This window comes from Coregonus clupeaformis, chromosome 31 (genome assembly GCF_020615455.1).
Source record: "Coregonus clupeaformis isolate EN_2021a chromosome 31, ASM2061545v1, whole genome shotgun sequence".
In the NCBI taxonomy this organism is placed as follows: domain Eukaryota; kingdom Metazoa; phylum Chordata; class Actinopteri; order Salmoniformes; family Salmonidae; genus Coregonus; species Coregonus clupeaformis.
Window position 1 is genome coordinate 26,079,801 of NC_059222.1, and position 18,107 is coordinate 26,097,907.

General features: G+C 41.1%; 1 protein-coding gene across 1 annotated transcript; it reads right to left on the minus strand.

Annotated features, from left to right (window-relative positions):
* Positions 1 to 204: 204 nt before the first annotated feature.
* On the minus strand, positions 205 to 12,441 carry fra10ac1 (FRA10A associated CGG repeat 1). The gene is made up of 14 exons (XM_041858506.1): positions 12,358 to 12,441; positions 11,530 to 11,609; positions 11,319 to 11,411; positions 11,178 to 11,223; positions 10,834 to 10,910; positions 10,631 to 10,714; positions 10,467 to 10,551; positions 10,328 to 10,373; positions 3,683 to 3,796; positions 3,362 to 3,404; positions 3,084 to 3,217; positions 1,840 to 1,890; positions 1,056 to 1,143; positions 205 to 948 (listed from the first exon to the last, which is right to left on the minus strand). The coding sequence occupies exons 1-14, from the start codon at positions 12,385 to 12,387 to the stop codon at positions 906 to 908; spliced, it is 1,014 nt and encodes a 337-aa protein (XP_041714440.1). The 5' UTR covers positions 12,388 to 12,441; the 3' UTR covers positions 205 to 905.
* Positions 12,442 to 18,107: the final 5,666 nt, after the last annotated feature.

An 18,107-nucleotide genomic window follows, 5' to 3' on the forward strand; every position in this document is an offset into this window, starting at 1 on the left:
TCCTGTGTCATCCTATACAGCTGTTATAGAGCACGTTTTTACAGTATACTGCATTTACTATATGACACATGGGTAAGACAGTGTATATTTTTCAATCAAGGACAATTCAAAAAGCAAAATATTATAAAGCCAATGCAATCTTATGTCTGTGACCTGTGGCAACATAGGCCTACAGTATTGTAATATGAGATCCAAACTCTTTAATTGGGTAGTAGGGCATATTTATTGGCACAGAGAAACATTGAGTAGAATATAGTAGAATAGGTACTATGATTGACTTCCTCTTTAACCTGCAAGGACGGTTATCATGCGTTAACTCAGTGTACCTGTGGACTCCTACAGAAAGAAGAGAGAGTAATTACTGAAGATTCAAGCCAATGTGTCTAATCCCTGGGCAAGCGACACACAACTGAATTTCCTGGCGAAAAGAGCACACCGAGCCACTTTGGTCATAATTCACAGCTTCCTAATCCTAGTGTTACAGCATCTGAGGAACTCAGTAACACTGGTTCATATGGTTTGGACATCTATAACCCTATAGACAGAACATTGGTTAACTATAACCCTACAGGAGGAACTTTAATGATGTGTTAATACATGCACTTTCCAATGCCTTGGCTTTTATTTGGTCTCTCTCTACTACCATGGTTTAATGTTTTCCTTCCTCTAGTTTTCTTCGGAGATGGATCTTTCTTGGGAGTTCTTAGTGGTTTTACATGGCACTTTAAGCATATTGTAGTCTATTTCAATTCTAATTAAATTAAGCTCCGGTTTTAAAAAATAGCGATTTTATTTAGCTTCAGATAAACTCAAATATTCAACGAGGACAACGTCTAATCCCAAATCAATTACATCAATGTCCGAACACGTAGACTCTTGCTGGCAGAAACCCAAGGCCAGGGTGGTCAAAGAAACATGTCCTCAAAGTACTCGTCAAACTCCTCCTCCCTGGAAGACAGAAAATAGTCCGATCAGAGTTTAAATGGCAGGTATTAGTGGCCAAAGGCCTAACAGGACATTGTAAGGGTGAGCTAATGTGGGAGTGCTAAGCTCACCTGGACTTCTCCTCCATGGTGGGGGCTGGGCCTTTCCAGTGGTCTGCCTCCGACAGGCCATCTGGCTCCTCACTGTGTTCTCCCTCTGCTACAGGGCAGGAAGGAGACAATATAAATCAGAAAATTTTTATTCATGGAGAGATTTTCATGCATTACATTCAATCATAATGCTTTCATAAACAAACACATAAGCTTCAACTGAGGGATTGCTGCAGCACATAGAAAATAGGTACAGCGCTTCAGGTTGGAAGAGGGTCAGAAGAGTCATGTCCAACTTAAACTTATAAGAGTATAATAATAATAATATGCCATTTAGCAGACGCTTTTATCCAAAGCGACTTACAGTCATGCGTGCATACATTTTTGTGTATGGGTGGTCCCGGGGATCGAACCCACTACCTTGGCGTTACAAGCGCCGTGCTCTACCAGCTGAGCTACAGAGGACCACATGGCCCTTGGTCTGCACCTTGGCCTTGGAGTTTGGCCTTCGTGTGCAATGACTGCTTTTATTTATGTTAAACCGACAACCAAGGGTAAGCAGGCCCAAACTTCAAGTGCAGCTGACAGCGTGAACAGATTGAAGCCGCAATGAAAGCATGACCATTGTCTGACTTTCTGCAGAGATTACTCCCCTGAGGCTTTAGGGCCAAGCTTGCACACATTTTAAAAGGTATTTAAAGGCACCTGTAATGGATGTGGACACTAGGGCCAGTCCGGTCTGCCTGCCCCGAAATAATAGACTGCTTGACTTGGTAGGGAGGTGGAGAGTGAGAATGAACGGTACCTTTGTCTGAATCCTGGGAGTCGTCCTCAGAGTTACTGGGGGAGGAGCGGTCTGCAGGGGGAGAGAGAGGGGGAACACAGGAAGGGATCAGTCAGTTTAACTTGGACAGCCAACTATGTGCAGCTGACATTGGCAACAACAAAAAGCAACATGACCGTTGAAGGGTCATTAACAAGCAGAAAGTGTTGCGATTTTTTCAGTCAGCTATTATGTAATGGGCAATTCCACAGTAAGTGACAGAGTCAGATTTTTCACTTTAAAATGTCAAACAAAAACCAATGATTGCAAAGTTAAACAAACCATACAACTCTATTCATAAGGACTACTTTTAACAATTTCCACTGAAAACTTTACAAAAACAAATTTACTTTAAGAACAGTGCAGATGAAAGTAGCCCTTGTGCATAAAGTTGTATGGTTTGTTTAACTTTGCAATCATTGGTTTTTGTTTGACATACATTTTAAAGTGAAAAATCTGAGTCTCAGTGTCACTGTTTCCGTGGAATTGCCCTAATATCTCAACACCGTAGTAGGCCTATACACAGAGTGTACAAAACAATAACACCTGCTCTTTCCATGACATAAACTGACCAGGTGAATCCAGGTGAAAGCTATGATCCCATATTGATGTCACTTGCTAAATCCACTTCAATCAGTGTAGATAAAGGGGAGGAGACAGGTTAAACAAGGATTTTTAAGCCTTGAGACAGATGTGACATGGATTGTGTATATGGGGGCCATTCTGAGGGTGAACGGGCAAGACAAAATACTTAAGTGCCTTTGAACGGGCTATGGTAGTAGGTGCCAGGCACACCGGTTTGTGCCAAGAACTGCAAAGTTGCTGTGTTTTTCACGCTCAACAGTTTCCCATGTGTATCAAGAATGGTCCATCACCCAAAAGTAATCCAGCCAACTTGACAACTGTGGGAAGCATTGGAGTCAACATGGGCCAGCATACCTGTGGAACGCTTTCGACACCTTGTAGAGTCCATGCCCCGACGAATTGAGGCTGTTCTAAGGGCAAACTTAATATTAGGAAGGTGTTCCTAATGTTTGGTATACTCAGTGCAAGTTTTTCATGGGGTGTGAGTCGGCAAATGCTAATGTTTCTAAAATTGTGTATTATTACACCATCAAGACATTAGTACAAACACCTTCAGTACTTTTAATTTTATCACCATGGCCTGTTATTTTTGTCTACCTATAGCCATAGTTGTACAAAGATATGAAACGGTGGAGTCTTGCCTTTGTGCCTCCTTTTATGTTTGTTTTTGCTTTTGTGTTTCTTGGAGCCTTTCCTGGATCTTTTTGACTGTGGCTCAACTTGATTTTCCTCAGACGACTTTGGTATTTTTCTCTTGGCGATCACCTCCTTTCTCCTGAAAAAAGTCATTTGTTTAAATTCTGCCAATTGTCAAACATTAACTGTGACATTTTGACAGTGCAAAAAGGGGCCAGAAACCCCATGTGTTCAATAGATGATGACGATAAACTGACAAGGAACAATTAGAGATTCAACTTACTTGTGATGATAGTTGAGTTTGAAGGAGCACTCGGGGCAGAGTCCTAGAAAATACCATCTCTGTTAGTATGGCAAACAATTGGAATAGAGGATATGATCTAGGAAATTATCATTGTGACAGACTGCTTGATATCGCTACATTTACTTTTGCTTTTAAGTAAACTATGTTTATTTCGCATGTCGGTGTTTCCTCAGGGTTCACAATGAGAGAAGGGAGTTATTCTTCTGGCTTTACGAATGTGATTTGCTTCACCATAATACTGGAGCGAGAATTAAAGTCCCAGCGCTAGCTTAGATGGCCAGTAAACAACAGAGCTCTTACTGAGTTTGACCAGTGCGTTTCTCTTCTCTCCCTGCTCCACATAGGCAAAGTTCACCTCCCAGCTCTTCAGGCCATCCTCCTTCTCACAGCGCTTGTTCCCACACAGAAACTGGCCTACAGTGTCAATACAATAGAAACAGGATTTAACTGCATTTCCATACCACACAGAGTAGAGCAATAGAGAGACAATGTTTTTACACTATACAGATTATTACTCAATGTACTCTCATGACTACCTGCATTCTGCAGGTTTTTGCAAACCCTCAGAAACCTGCATCTGGGCAGGTTTCATTGAAGAGAACAGACTGGGGGGAAAATATTTTCAAGTATATGAAGTCACCCAGTATTATACCTATTTTAAGGCACATTATGCACATAGGATAGTCTGAAAACAATGCGAGAAATGCCAATGTAAAGCTCAACAAGGGTGTGTTCACCTGTGCAGTTCATTATCACATAGGTCACTACTAATCAAGCCAAATTAGCTCTCAATTGGAGGAAAGGTGCATAAACATGGCTGTATCTCTACAGTGCCTTCAGAAAGTATTCACACCCCTTGACTTTTTCCCACATTTTGCTGTGTTTAGTTTTTTTGTCACTGGCCTACACACAATACCCCAAAATGTCAAAGTGGAATTATGTTTGTTGAGATTTTTACAAATGAATAACAAATGAAAAGCTGAAATGTATTGAGTCAATACGTATTCAACCCCTTTGTTATGGCAATCCTATATAAGTTTAGGAGTAAAAATGTGCTTAACAAGTCACGTAATAAATTGCACGGACTCTGTTCAATAATAGCGTTTAACATGATTTTTGAATGACTACCTCATCTCTGTACCCCAACATACAATTATCTGTAAGGTCCCTCAGTCGAGCAGGGAATATCAAACACAGATTCAACCACAAACACCAGGGAGGTTTTCCAATCCCTCACAAAGAAAGGCACCTATTGGAAAAATCAGACATTGAATATCCCTTTGAGCATGGTGAAGTTATTAATTACACTTTGGATGGTGTATCAATACACCCAGTCACTACAAAGATACAGGCGTCCTTCCTAACTCAGTTGCCGGAGAGGAAGGAAACCGCTCAGGGGTTTCACCATGAGGCCAATGGTGACTTTAAAACAGTTACAGAGTTTAATGGCTGTGATAGGACATTGTAGTAACTCCACAATACTAACATAATTGACAGAGTGAAAAGAAGGAAGCCTGTACAGAATAAAAAATATTCCAAAACATGCATCCTGTTTGCAACAAAGCACTAAAGAAATACTGCAAAGAATGTGGCAAAGCAATTAACTTTCTGTTGTTTGGGGCAAATCCAATACAACACATTACTGAGTGCCTCTCTACATATTTTCAAGCATAGTGGTGGCTGCATCATGTTATGGGTATGCTTGTAATCGTTAAGGACTGGGGTGTTTTTCAGGATAAAAAATTAACTGAATGGAGCTAAGCACATGCAAAATCCTAGAGGAAAACCTGGTTCATGCTTATGTCAATTAGATATATCTATTTCATTTTCAAAGATTTCTAAAAACATGTTTTCACTTATGCGGTATTGTGTGTAGTTGGGCTGTAACACAAGAAAATGTGTAATAAGTCAAGCGGTATGAATAAGACCTCCCTTCCTACCAACAGTCAAGGCTTGTGGTTGACCTGCCGACGTTCCTACTGCTGCGGTCTAATCTTATTTTACACCATCAGGGCTCCTTGTACTCCTCTCCCCCTGCAGCAGGAAGCATGAAGCAGGAGGGCTGGCCAGTGGCCATGCCTTAACCCCGACTGACCATCAACAGCTTGGGTTTATCTTTAGCAGGCTTAATGATGGATCCTCCAGATTGCCCAGGAGGAAAAGTGTGTCATGAGCAGTCAGTACTGCCTGGTCTGCCCTTTTTCCTTGTCATCCTGCTGTTTAGGAGTCCTTGGGCCTCACCTGACCCCAGGCTGCTGGAGCTGGCAACATGTCATGAGCTGCCTTCTTCACATGCAGGCTAATTACCACCTTATCTGCCAGAAGAGAGCCCATTCTCTCTAAAGCTGACAGCTGTGATTATACTTACCAATGGAAAAGCATAAACAACTAGAGTTAGAGGTCCCTTCTAGAGAGACAGTGTCAATGTGACTTTAGGCCGCTGGAGCTGGCTACATGCCATGAGCTGTACGTGCAGGCTAATTAACCCCTTATCTGCCAGACAGGTCTCCATTCTCTCGGATGTTGGCGAGTCGTTCCAAGAACAGCGTCCCTTTGATATTTTAAGTAAAATTGTGCACTAATATTGACTTTTAAAATCCTGTTATATTAAATGAAGTGACCTTTTATACAAACCACATGGAACATTTAATATATCACATTTTTTATATGAACAAAGACTTACTGAAGTGTCAAGAAATCAGCATTTTGAAATGTTCCACGTCATGTTTTTTCTGACTTCTAGGAAGATTTTAACCCACTTAACCCCATAATTTCACCAACATTGTAAAGCCCTAGTTTTGCCCTACGTCATTGCTTTGACTAAGTCATTTCTGAAGATTAATATTTATTTCATTTACGTTTGTCCCACATTTTAAGGTCAACCCTGTTACGTGAACTGAACTCTCGTTTTAATAGCAAAAACATTGAACATCTAATATTCAAATCACAGTGTAAAAGCAGGTGAGCTTTCTAATATTTTTGGTCATTTTCTGGTGTTTTGTGGTAGAAAACTGAGTGTTGAGCATTACACTTCAACCCTGTTACCCATAAATAGATGGGCTAGAATGTTTGTTTTGTTTTATTAAGCTTGCTTTCAATTGCCCCTCCCTGTTGCACACAACATGCTTCCATTTCCCCTTAAGATAAAATCATCAACCCTGTTACAGTCGACCCTGAATCTTAAATTGCCACTTTTCCTGTTACTTTAATTGGCATTGTTCTTATTTTGACCTTTTGATATAAGAAAACATGTTTTCTATGAAGTGGAACATGTGCTCTTTATGACATAATATTATAATTAGGTGAAATAAACGTTAATTTTTCTTCTTTCTTTACACTACCCGAAAATACACTATTTTCGTGGAACGACTGGTAGCTGTGATTATAAAGCATGTTAAGCAATGAAAAGTGAGTTACTCTATAGGGAGAGGTCCCTTCTTAGACATACAGTGTATGACTTCACTGGAATGGATCCATGGCTTGGGTCTCTGTGTCCTTCCAGTTTGGACAAACTGTAGCTGGCTTCTTTGCTGTTTGACTTTCCAAAACATGCTGTAAAGTTTCACCAACAACTGTTCCAAAACTAGCCCTTGATCATGACTCTCAGTTCCATTACATTACACATAAGAATCATTGGACGAAGGCGTCTTCTGTACGGGGGAGTTTTGTTAAGAGCCTCGACGCTCTGTATGAACATTAACACGTATCGCTTACGGTACGGTTTTGGAAGCATAAGGACCTTATCTTTCATCAGTGAGAAATCATTTTCAAAAAACAAAAAGTGAAATTGATACACACCTTTATAGGATTAGGGTTAGTGTTCCCACACGACCCTATCTACATGTTACAGAGCTTGTTTACGGAACACAGACAGAAGACAGAGGCAACCACCTGTGCTAATTAGCCATCTAGTATGCGCCAAACCCCTGTGTCTAAGCGTAACTCGGGAAATGTAGAGGAAGTGTCGTTTTGTTGGATGGAGGCACCCATAGCTGTATGATCTGTGCAAAACTGCTTCAGTAAGTGTATCTTTTTTATTTGAAGGATTCTTTCTCGCTGATGAAAGATAAGGGCCATATGTTTTGAAAGCCGTATCGTAAGCAATGATTACTGACGTTTCTAAACGTTAAAACACAGCTTCTGAATTGCAGTTCACATGAGTGATTAACATAAAGAGTTAATCGCTCGCCTTTGACCAGCAGGGTGCACTCACGGCATCAGATGTTGATGGTTACATGGACCTAGGCGACCTATTTTTTGTGATCACAGAATAGTTCATTTCCTCTCTGAAAAGGTGGACTGCAGCATAGTCTAAAACCTTTCAAAATGTGAAAGGCTGGCTACAGCATACAGTCGTGGGCGAAGCTACCCACTGAAAACGGTAGGGAGAAGGCAGAATGCCACCTAGAGTTTGAGAGCTATTCTCGCCATAATAGAGATAAATTATGATTATGTCATAAATAATTTCACAAATATTGTTTATAAAAACCAATGCTGATGCTATGTTGAACTTGAGGCAACCATGATTAAGTGGCCTAACGCTCAGAATTGGGAGTCTGCCCGATAAGAAAAAGCATATTTGTCACGTCTACTCCCGCTCCCCCGCTCCGGCGCTCGACGGTTTACTAACCACCGGTCCTGGCAACCCATCATGACGCTCACCTGGCAACCCTCATTACGCACACCTGCACCTCGTGAGGCACACCTGGACTTCATCACTACCCTGATTACTTCCCCTTTATCTAGCACCCCCTAGCATCGCTCTTCGGGCAGTATTGGTTCAGTTTTCATGTCCAGACGCTTCTCTCGTTTTGTACTCTCCATGTTCGTTATTATTAAACTCACCATCTGCACCTGCTTCCTGACTCCCTGCGTCTACGTTACAATGTTGAAAGATATCTATTGTTTCAAAGTGAGCAAAATAACAAACTGATTAGAATATTTGACTACATTTACTGTTTACATGTCTGTGACCTTTGAACAGAAAGTATCCAACTCATGGAATTACAAATTGATTGCAGACAGACATGTCGAAAGGTTAACTACAGACCTTGCTTGGTCAATACATCTTTACATGTGTACTAATCTCGGCTAACCCAGAACTAAAATCTTGCGTAATTTGGTCAGTTGCCTGATTAAGTTCTGGGTCTATACATGTTAGAAATGGAGAGTTCTGGTTTGCGAAGTCTCCGCCCTTGCAAAAAGGAAACTCTCAGCCAAACCCAATCCTGACACAGCCAAATAACCAGAGACGAAAACCCAGAGACCGGAACTACTGCTGCTCATTATCCCATTCAGTCTCGACAGATTCTACAGTTTACACTCCTGTCTCATCATGACGTAGGCCCTACGTACTTCAGACTGGGGATTCTCCAAACACCAGCTTGGTTGGCAACAGTGTTGAGTTAGGATACACATTGTTGAAGTGTCAACTAGGTTTCAAGGAGCACACATTGTCACATGCTAAATTAGGCAGACACACCACTGCCATATGGGGATGGACAGACGTGGTCTTAGCTAAGCCCACATGCTTGGTTCAGAAGATATAGAAAGACAGATGGCATGTAAACAGTACGCTAAGACTCAGACGGTAAGAGTGTTAGGGGCCCTAGCGCTCCTGCGGCAGACACGAGAACAGCCACCAGAGAGGAGAAGACCGAGACATAAGCCTAAGGAAAGCCGGTCCTTCTAACAAAAGCATCTGGTCCTTTTCTTATCAAATGAATGCCATGCTGTATAGAGGGTGAAAAAGGGCTTATGACCCCTTTGGAAAAACAACAGCTGTAAAAGGCTTGCTATAAAACCTTGTATATAGTAAGAAAGTGTTGTTGCTGGCCAAAACGGGTAACTAACGTTCATTACACATGATTAGATCAATACTTTACCTAACCCAAAGCAACTTGACCTGTGACACAGGGATAGCATGAAACTAGAGTATGACTACCATTGGCCAGAGAGAGAACATGACTGCCCTCTGACGTACTCTTACACATGTAGATGATCTGATTCGAGGTCATGGATTGGTCATTGTATCCTATTGGAGGGAATGATAGTACAGAGCATCGGCTGTGAACTTTGATGATCTGAGTCAGCCTTTTAATCCTGTGCCACTGCCTACAGAACAGCAGTAAATCAAAATACAAGGGCAGGATTAGCTAGTGACTTAATCTGGTACAGCATATTGGCTTATTCAGCTTTCTCAGAGTGGCAAGAATAGATCATTCTGTTCAATGCATTACTTCAAGTGTCTGAGTGCTCTCACCTCGTAGCATGTCCCAATAACCTATTCTATTTATACTTTCTATCACCCACAAAGCTTTTTAAAATAATTTACAAGTGGATAATTGAATGGCTACTCTATTTGTGTAGTTACTTCCTGAGTACCAGGGAAGACAGATATTTATTTGAAAGCATCAATGGCAGACATACATCTATTTGTTTTGAGAAAGACATTTCTCTGGTGATTATTTTCAACATAATGAGAGTTTCCATTTAGGGGAGTGGAGACTTCGCTAATCTAGTTAGTATCTTTTCTCATACAAATCAACTCACCAACTAAGCTTACTGACTAATCTTAGTGGTTGGCTACATTTCACCCTCCTTCTCTCCCCAGTCAAAATCCAAAGAGGTAAACTAAAAACCTTATGTGCCTACCTTGTGGTATTACAAGAACAGGGTTGCCAACCCCTGAAAGCTGAGTCAAAGTAAACATGTCTTGACCTTTATTGCCATCTGGTGGTAGAGCTCTGAATTACTTCTGAATAGAGCTGTTGGTTGATAGGTACAAATGTATGTCTCTGACTCTGCATATTGGAATTTTAATGGTGAACTGAATAAGCAATTAACTGAATAAACAACAAACGAGTAAACAGAAACAGAACTTTCATCAATGTATACATTTATAATGTATACATGTCTCTGAATTTAAAATGTAATAAAGACTACCTTTGCCAGAGACGACTTCCTTTTCTATGCGCCATCGGAACCCAAACTGGTGGAAAAGTCATCCTCATTAATCACATAATACTAATAGAATACTATGTATGCACACTTACATAAACATAAATATCAAAATAGCACATACCTTGTTTTCTTTATATCTGCTTAGGTCAGCGATACAGTATTCTTTGAAGAGCTTGTCATAGTACTTCTTTGCTAGTTCTTTCTCCCTGATAATAAAAGAGCAGCTATTGGTGACCAATATTTCAAACAGTGGCAAATAAAAGTATTTTGTTTAACAGTACTTACCATGTCATTTCTTCTTCATCCTCATCCCGCCACAGGAAGCGATGGTTTTCACGCACCACGTCCAGGTCCGATTTATCATTGGCCCTTAGGTTTCCAATGAAAAATGACGTGTCAGTATTTTTTTCATATCACACAGAGATGTATCATTATGAAGATCTCTACTCCACATATTAGGCAACATTAAAAACAAAAGCAAAACTTACGTGGAGCGTCTGAGATCCTCAACCTTCCCTCCATAATACAATATGTAGTCACTGACAAACTTTTTATGTCTCTCAAACTGAAGGTAAATTGTTAGGGAATCAATTACAATAAAATCATGCATAAAAAGAAGGAACTGAATTAATGTGGCATCAATTAAAAATTAAAACATATATTGAACATTGTTGCTAGGTGAAGCACATTCAGGGATAACTTTGCTGCTATTCTGCCAGCTACACACTCCAAAACATGAATATTTAATCACAATGCACTCTAACTTGCAACGGGGGACCTTTTATAGTTTTCTTACTTGTGAAACCTCTATATCGTCAATTTAGAAGGATACAGCATTCATTGATATCAGGTGGTGACGTCTGTTTCTGGCTTCCTCCCTGCGTGGGAACACAAAACACTTGCAGTCACCAACAGAAAACATAATTGACGTCAGGCAACGATGCTTCATTATGAAAGAGACCTTTTACTGTACCTGTCATATTCATGAGTAGCAACATCCCTATGTGCCACCTTTGTGTGTCTTCCTTTCTGAAAGGGCTTCCGCAGTAGATCATCCTCACGTTTCCTGCAAGTCAACATTAATGACAAAACTAAAATAATTTTTTACTCATCTGTGTTTATCTTGAAGTAGGCTAATTGTTTGGATTTGAGCTTAGATTGGTATATGGTCATCAGGCCCTTACCTTTTCACTCCACGTTGAGACGTCTCCCCATGGCCCTCGTCATCACTGAAGTCGGAGTCATACCCTCCGCCTCCATGGACCTGCAAGAAAAGTAATATTTCTGTCATCATGCCATATAGTTTGTGAGAGCTTCTTAGGGCCTCACGATAGTAGGCCTATAACCTATTGTTAAGCCATCAAGCATAGGTAGGCTAAATCTACAGAAATGGGAAAGGTAGCTAATTAAATATTCATTGTTTTGAAGCATAGAGGAAGTATGTGTGACTCATTGTAAGGTCAGCTTTATCAAATGGCCATCTCAGCAGACTGGAGGAAACATCACACCTGGGGTGCATTGCAGTGATCTCAACATCTGCAATGCGAAGGTCAGGATGTGGGGATGAATTGGTTCGGATGCTGTTTTGTCAACCTTGTGTTTATATCAGTAACTACATTTGACATATAGCAAGGAATTGATCATTTTGGGAGAAATTGGCATTCTCACTTTACTTTGACTCTGGCTAGAGAGTTAACGTTCGCCCAAATGTAATAACAAGTGAACTTGCTTGCTAGCTTTAGCTACTTGCTGTTGATCATGGCCATTGCTGGCAACAATATGCATTTTTTTTTAGGGCAAGGTATATAAGTAACGTTAGCTAGCGTTGTCTCCGAGGTTCCACACAATGGGTAACCTGCAGCTAGCCATATAACGTTAGCATTGAAGCCAGCATATGACTGTTGACTAGGTCCAGATACAGCTAGATATGAATGAAACAAATGGATCGAGTATAAATACACTATAAAGTAGTCCTTTTTGTCTGACCTAAGATAAAGTCGAGATACAACTACCTTTACGAGACTGTCCATATTTCTCGCCATGCTCACGATTAGCCTACGGTTTGTTTACATGGACAAAGTCTTCTTCTTCTTCGGATTGGCGGATCGCATCCCACTTTTAAGGTGCATACACCGCCACCTACTGTACTGGAGTGTGAGGCCAGTCACAGCCTACCTACATTAAATTATCTTCATTACTCCTGTTCCTCTAAGAAAGTGAAATAGAGCCCTAGACACATTTACATTTAAGTCATTTAGCAGACGCTCTTATCCAGAGCGACTTACCACTTCCCTCCCCTTTCCTCCCCCCACTACACCACCCAAACCCCAACCCTGTCCAACATCTCTAACCCATTTACACAATCTCTCACTATCTATGTCATACAGTTCACAAAATATCAACACATGCTTTCCGTTTCCTCCACTAAACACTCATCACACAGCCCTGTTCCATGTCTTCCTATCATCCACAACGTGGCATTCAAACATGTGTGCCCAAACCGTAGTCTACTCCACACAACTTCCTCTCTCCTACATCCCATGCTCCCCACCTCTTCCTTAACTGACCAGTGCACACGATAAAATCGCCTGCCCTTACTACTAGCATCCCACTCCCTTTGCCAAAGATCTAGCCCTTTTGCACCGACCAAGGACTTGACTACCCTGCGGCCCAAACGGGACCTGAATATCTACACCCTCTCTCCTCACCGCACTCTTAGCCACCTCATCAAACCTTCTCATTCCCCTCCACACCCACATGGGCGGGAACCCAGCAAAAGCTTACCACCACTCCCATCCTCTCTGATCCCATTAACAGCCTCATCATCTCCACAAACAAGTCTCCCCTATCCAACCTGCCCGTCTTCACACTACTCAACAATGCAGCTGAATCAGAGCAGATCACCACTCAGTGGTTTCACCTCCTCCACCAATCTCAAACCTATAATCATGTCCATCAACTCGGCTGCATACACTGACACATAATCAGTTAACCGCTTACATACACTAACATTGAAATCTGGGATATACACCCCTGCCCCCACCCTACCACTGACTGGATCATTTGAACCATCTGTATTTATCCTTAAAAACGAATAAAACTGATTATCTACAGTGGTCGTGGTCAAAAGTTTTGAGAATGACACAAATCCTAATTTTCACAAAGTCTGCTGCCTCAGTTTTGATGATGGCAATTTGCATATACTCCAGAATGTCATGAAGAGTGAGCAGATGAATTGCAATTAATTGCAAAGTCACTCTTTGCCATGAAAATGAACTTAATCCCCAAAAAACATTTCCAATGCATTTCAGCCCTGCCACAAAAGGACCAGCTGCCATCATGTCAGTGATTCTCTTGTTAACACAGGTGAGAGTGTTGACGAGGACAAGGCTGGAAATCACTCTGTCATGCTGATTGAGTTAGAATAACAGACTGGAAGCTTTAAAAGGAGGGTGGTGCTTGAAATCATTGTTCTTCCTCTGTTAACCATGGTTACCTGCAAGGAAACACGTGCCGTCATCATTGCTTTGCACAAAAAGGGCTTCACAGGCAAGGATATTGCTGCTAGTAAGATTGCACCTAAATCAACCATTTATCGGATCATCAAGAACTTCAAGGAGAAGGCATCAGGGCGCCCAAGAAAGTCCAGCAAGTGCCAGGACCATCTCCTGAAGTTGATTCAGTTGCGGGATCAGGGCACCACCAGTGCAGAGCTTGCTCAGGAATGGCAGCAGGCAGGTGTGAGTGCATCTGCACGTACAGTGAGGCGAAGACTTTTGGAGGATGGCCTGGTGTCAAGAAGGGCAGCAAAGAAGCCACTTCTCTCCAGGAAAAATATCAGGGACAGACTGATATTCTGCAAAAGGTACAGGGATTGGACTGCTGAGGACTGGGGTAAAGTCATTTTCTCTGATGAATCCCCTTTCCGAATGTTTGGGGCATCCGGAAAACACCTTGTCCGGAGAAGACAAGGTGAGCACTACCATCAGTCCTGTGTCATGCCAACAGTAAAGCATCCTGAGACCATTCATGTGTGGGGTTCTCAGCCAAGAGAGTGGGCTCACTCACAATTTTGCCTAAGAACACAGCCATGAATAAAGAATGGTACCAACACATCCTCCGAAAGCAACTTCTCCCAACCATTCAAGAACAGTTTGGTGATGACCAATGCCTTTTCCAGCATGATGGAGCACCTTGCCATAAGGCAAAAGTGATGACTAAGTGGCTCTGGGAACAAAACATCAACATTTTGGGTCCATGGTCAGGAAACTCCCCAGACCTTAATCCCATTGAGAACTTGTGGTCGATCCTCAAGAGGCAGGTGGACAAACAAAAACCAACAAATTCTGACAAACTCCAATCATTGATTATGCAAGAATGGGCTGCCATCAGTCAGGATGTGGCCCAGAAGTTAATTGACAGCATGCCAGGGCGGATTGCAGAGGTCTTGAAAAAGAAGGGTCAACACTGCAAATATTGACTCTTTGCATAAACTTAATGTAATTGTCAATAAAAGCCTTTGATACTTATGGAATGCTTGTAATTATACTTCAGTATACCACAGTAACATCTGACAAAAATATCTCATAACACTGAAGCAGCGAACTTTGTGAAGATCAAAACTTTTGACCACGACTGTATATATCTCCACACACAGTCTCACGTCCTCATCCCATTCTCTCATACCCTCATATCATATCCACATCTGCACTTGGTTTCGTAAACAGCCACGGAGGAACGTTCCCCAATGCAATTACCGGCCCTATCTCTCTCTCCCCCAGTCCATATTCTACCACTTTCTGCCCAATTGTCCACCGGTAGTAGGAGGTTCCTCAGAGGAGGAAGGGGAGGACCATCCTCCTCAGTGAATTTCATAAAAATGAAAATGTTAAAATATTGATAAAATGATACTAAATATATTCAAGTCACCAAATAATTGATTAAAACATACTGTTTTGTAATGAAGTTCTACAGTAGCCTCAACAGCACTCTGTAGGGTAGCACCATGGTGTAGCCGGAGGACAGCTAGCTTCCGTCCTCCTCTTGGTACATTGGCTTCAATACAAAACCTAGGAGGCTCTTGGTTCTCACCCCCTTCCATAGACTTACATAGTAATTATGACAACTTCCGGAGGACGTCCTCCAACCTATCAGAGCTCTTGCAGCATGAACTGACATGTTGTCCACCCAATTAAAGGATCAGAGAACGAATCCAGTACTGAAAGCATAAGCTACAGCTAGCTAGCACTGCAGTGCATAACATGTGGTGAGTAGTTGACTCAAAGAGAGAGAAAGACAATAGTTGAACAGTTTTGAACAAATTAATTTATTTAAAAATGAAGGAGAAGCAAGAGAGATCTCTTTTTTTTTTTCACTTTCAGTTTTACCTACTTAGCTAGCAAATGCAGCTGGCTAGTTTAGTTAGTAAAACACCCGGGTCAAACAGAGGGATGCTATGTTAGCTAGCTGGCTATGACTATCCAAAACAATGCTTGAACTCTTCCAAGTCATGGTAAGCTTTTGGTTTGATAAATGTATTGCCAATTTGTCCAATAGAAACTCTTGTTTGCAACTGTTGGACTACTGATTACACTCTAAATAAGGCAGATACAGGCAAGAGTGTGTAAGGCGGTATTGAATGTGTCACTGTCTGTCCATGTGTCACTGTCTGTCATTTTTCTCTCGAACTGTGTGCACCTACGTTGTAAACTTTCATTCATAGGCTAGGTTGTAGCAACCTCATGATGGGTATAGCGGAAATGTTAGTATCATGTAGTAGCCTAAACCTATTGATGTTACATTGAACTGGGTGAATGGAATATGAATGACAGTCATTCAACATCCTCTAATAGAAATAAGGACATGCTCATGAAAAATAAAATCGTCCTCCCTCATCATAAACGGCACTGACCGCCACTAAATATATGGCCTGGAGAACGTGCGGCACACAAAAAGAAAGGTGGATTAAATGTATTTCTAACAGTGAACTGCCACAACCATTGATATATATAAACACCATTGGCCACAACCAAAGTGACAGGGCAGGTCCTATCCAAATCAAAGAATGTTTCCAACAAATGTGATGCTGGAATCAAACCATAGCCTAATACCGAATATACAAGATACATCAGATATTCAGGTGCTGATTTGATTAATAAAAGAAAAGTTGTTTTTGAAAAAAATTAAAGAAGTAGCGAATATGAAGATAAACTGAAATACTGTAGGCCCCTAGTCTATTTTGAACATGCACACACAGAGAAATCCAGCCAAGTACCTCAACTCCTCCACGACGTTGAGATCAGACTATTAATAAACTTCAGACTCGTTTGAGTCACTATGCAGTCGATACTTAAATTCGAATTCTTAAACCCTTATCGTGTCCCAGAGGAGGCTGGTGGGAGGTGATATAGGAGGACGAGCTCATTGTAATAGCTGGAATTAAATGGAATGGTATCATCCTGTATATATGGAAGCCACATGTTTGACGCTGTTCCATTCCAGCCATTCCAATGAGCCGTCCTCCTATAGCTCCTCCCACCAGCTTCAACTGCACAGTATGTACCTACAATATGTGTCCTCTGTTGTTGCGTGCCTTTCTTTGTTTGCTAAAATCCAAACTTTTTAAAGGGACAATCCACCCCAAACCACGAATTCCTATGATTAACAGTGTTAAACAGTGTAAAATAACACTAATATGTGAAAACATTATTTTTTGTGTAGGGAAATGGGGTGGAGAAGTAACCATTAATCATATCTGCTATCTGCCTGTACTTCTGTGGCCTCATAGATTCCATTACAGATTCCATTACAGATTCCGTTATACCAAATGGGAACAATAGATCTCTTATTCTTCTGAATACTGTAATTGAAGTCATCGGAAAATGGTGGGGTAGTAGGGGTGAACTTTTCCAGTCTTGAACAGAACTCCACTGTTATTGGGGTTGATGCCCCATTAAACTCAACAAAAAGACACAGCATGTGATTCAGTATGTTCGCTGTGAGCTACAAAGAAAAAAAACATTTGGTTGAGCACAGAAATGTAACTGGTAAGCAGACTGGTAGAGCCAGCTGGGAACAAAACTGATTAAAATACGAAAAAAAAAATTGGGGGGGGGATAATATTATATTAGCTGCATCATATTACATAGGCTATTATAATGTTCTTGTTATTATGATTCGGTTTTTGATTATATTGTTATTAGCCTACCGTAAAACTTAAATTAATCACTGAGTCTCAAATAGCTGCATGTCCCTTTTAATAGCCGCGATATGGCACACATTTCAGCAAATAAACGCCTGTTTCAAATAAACGTTGGGTCTAAATGAATTGTTTACGAGGTTACCATGAATTACCATTAATTGTTTACAAGGTTTAATGTTTGATTTAGTAATTAATTCAGTAATGACTCGAAAAAAGGATGGCAATCATCAGTTGTTATTGCCAGTAAGAAACTGCTAGCCATTGGCTGCTAACAGCTGAGAACTGCTAGCTAAATGGCAAGTACAAAAACAGTCAACCACCTCGGGAGTACAGAACCCCTTGAAATCGGCAAATCGCCCTCTAGTGGCGAAAGTATGAACTGCCGACAATGCACAGTCAAAGAGGAGAATAATTATTGTAAACGAAAAGTTTTTGTTGTTGAAATAGAGGCATACTAAGACAAAATAAATGTGACAGTGTGTAAATGATAACACATTAAGTGCAGGAAATGAAAAAATTGATTAAAATGCTGGAAGTGAATGCTGGATTTAAACAATGAAC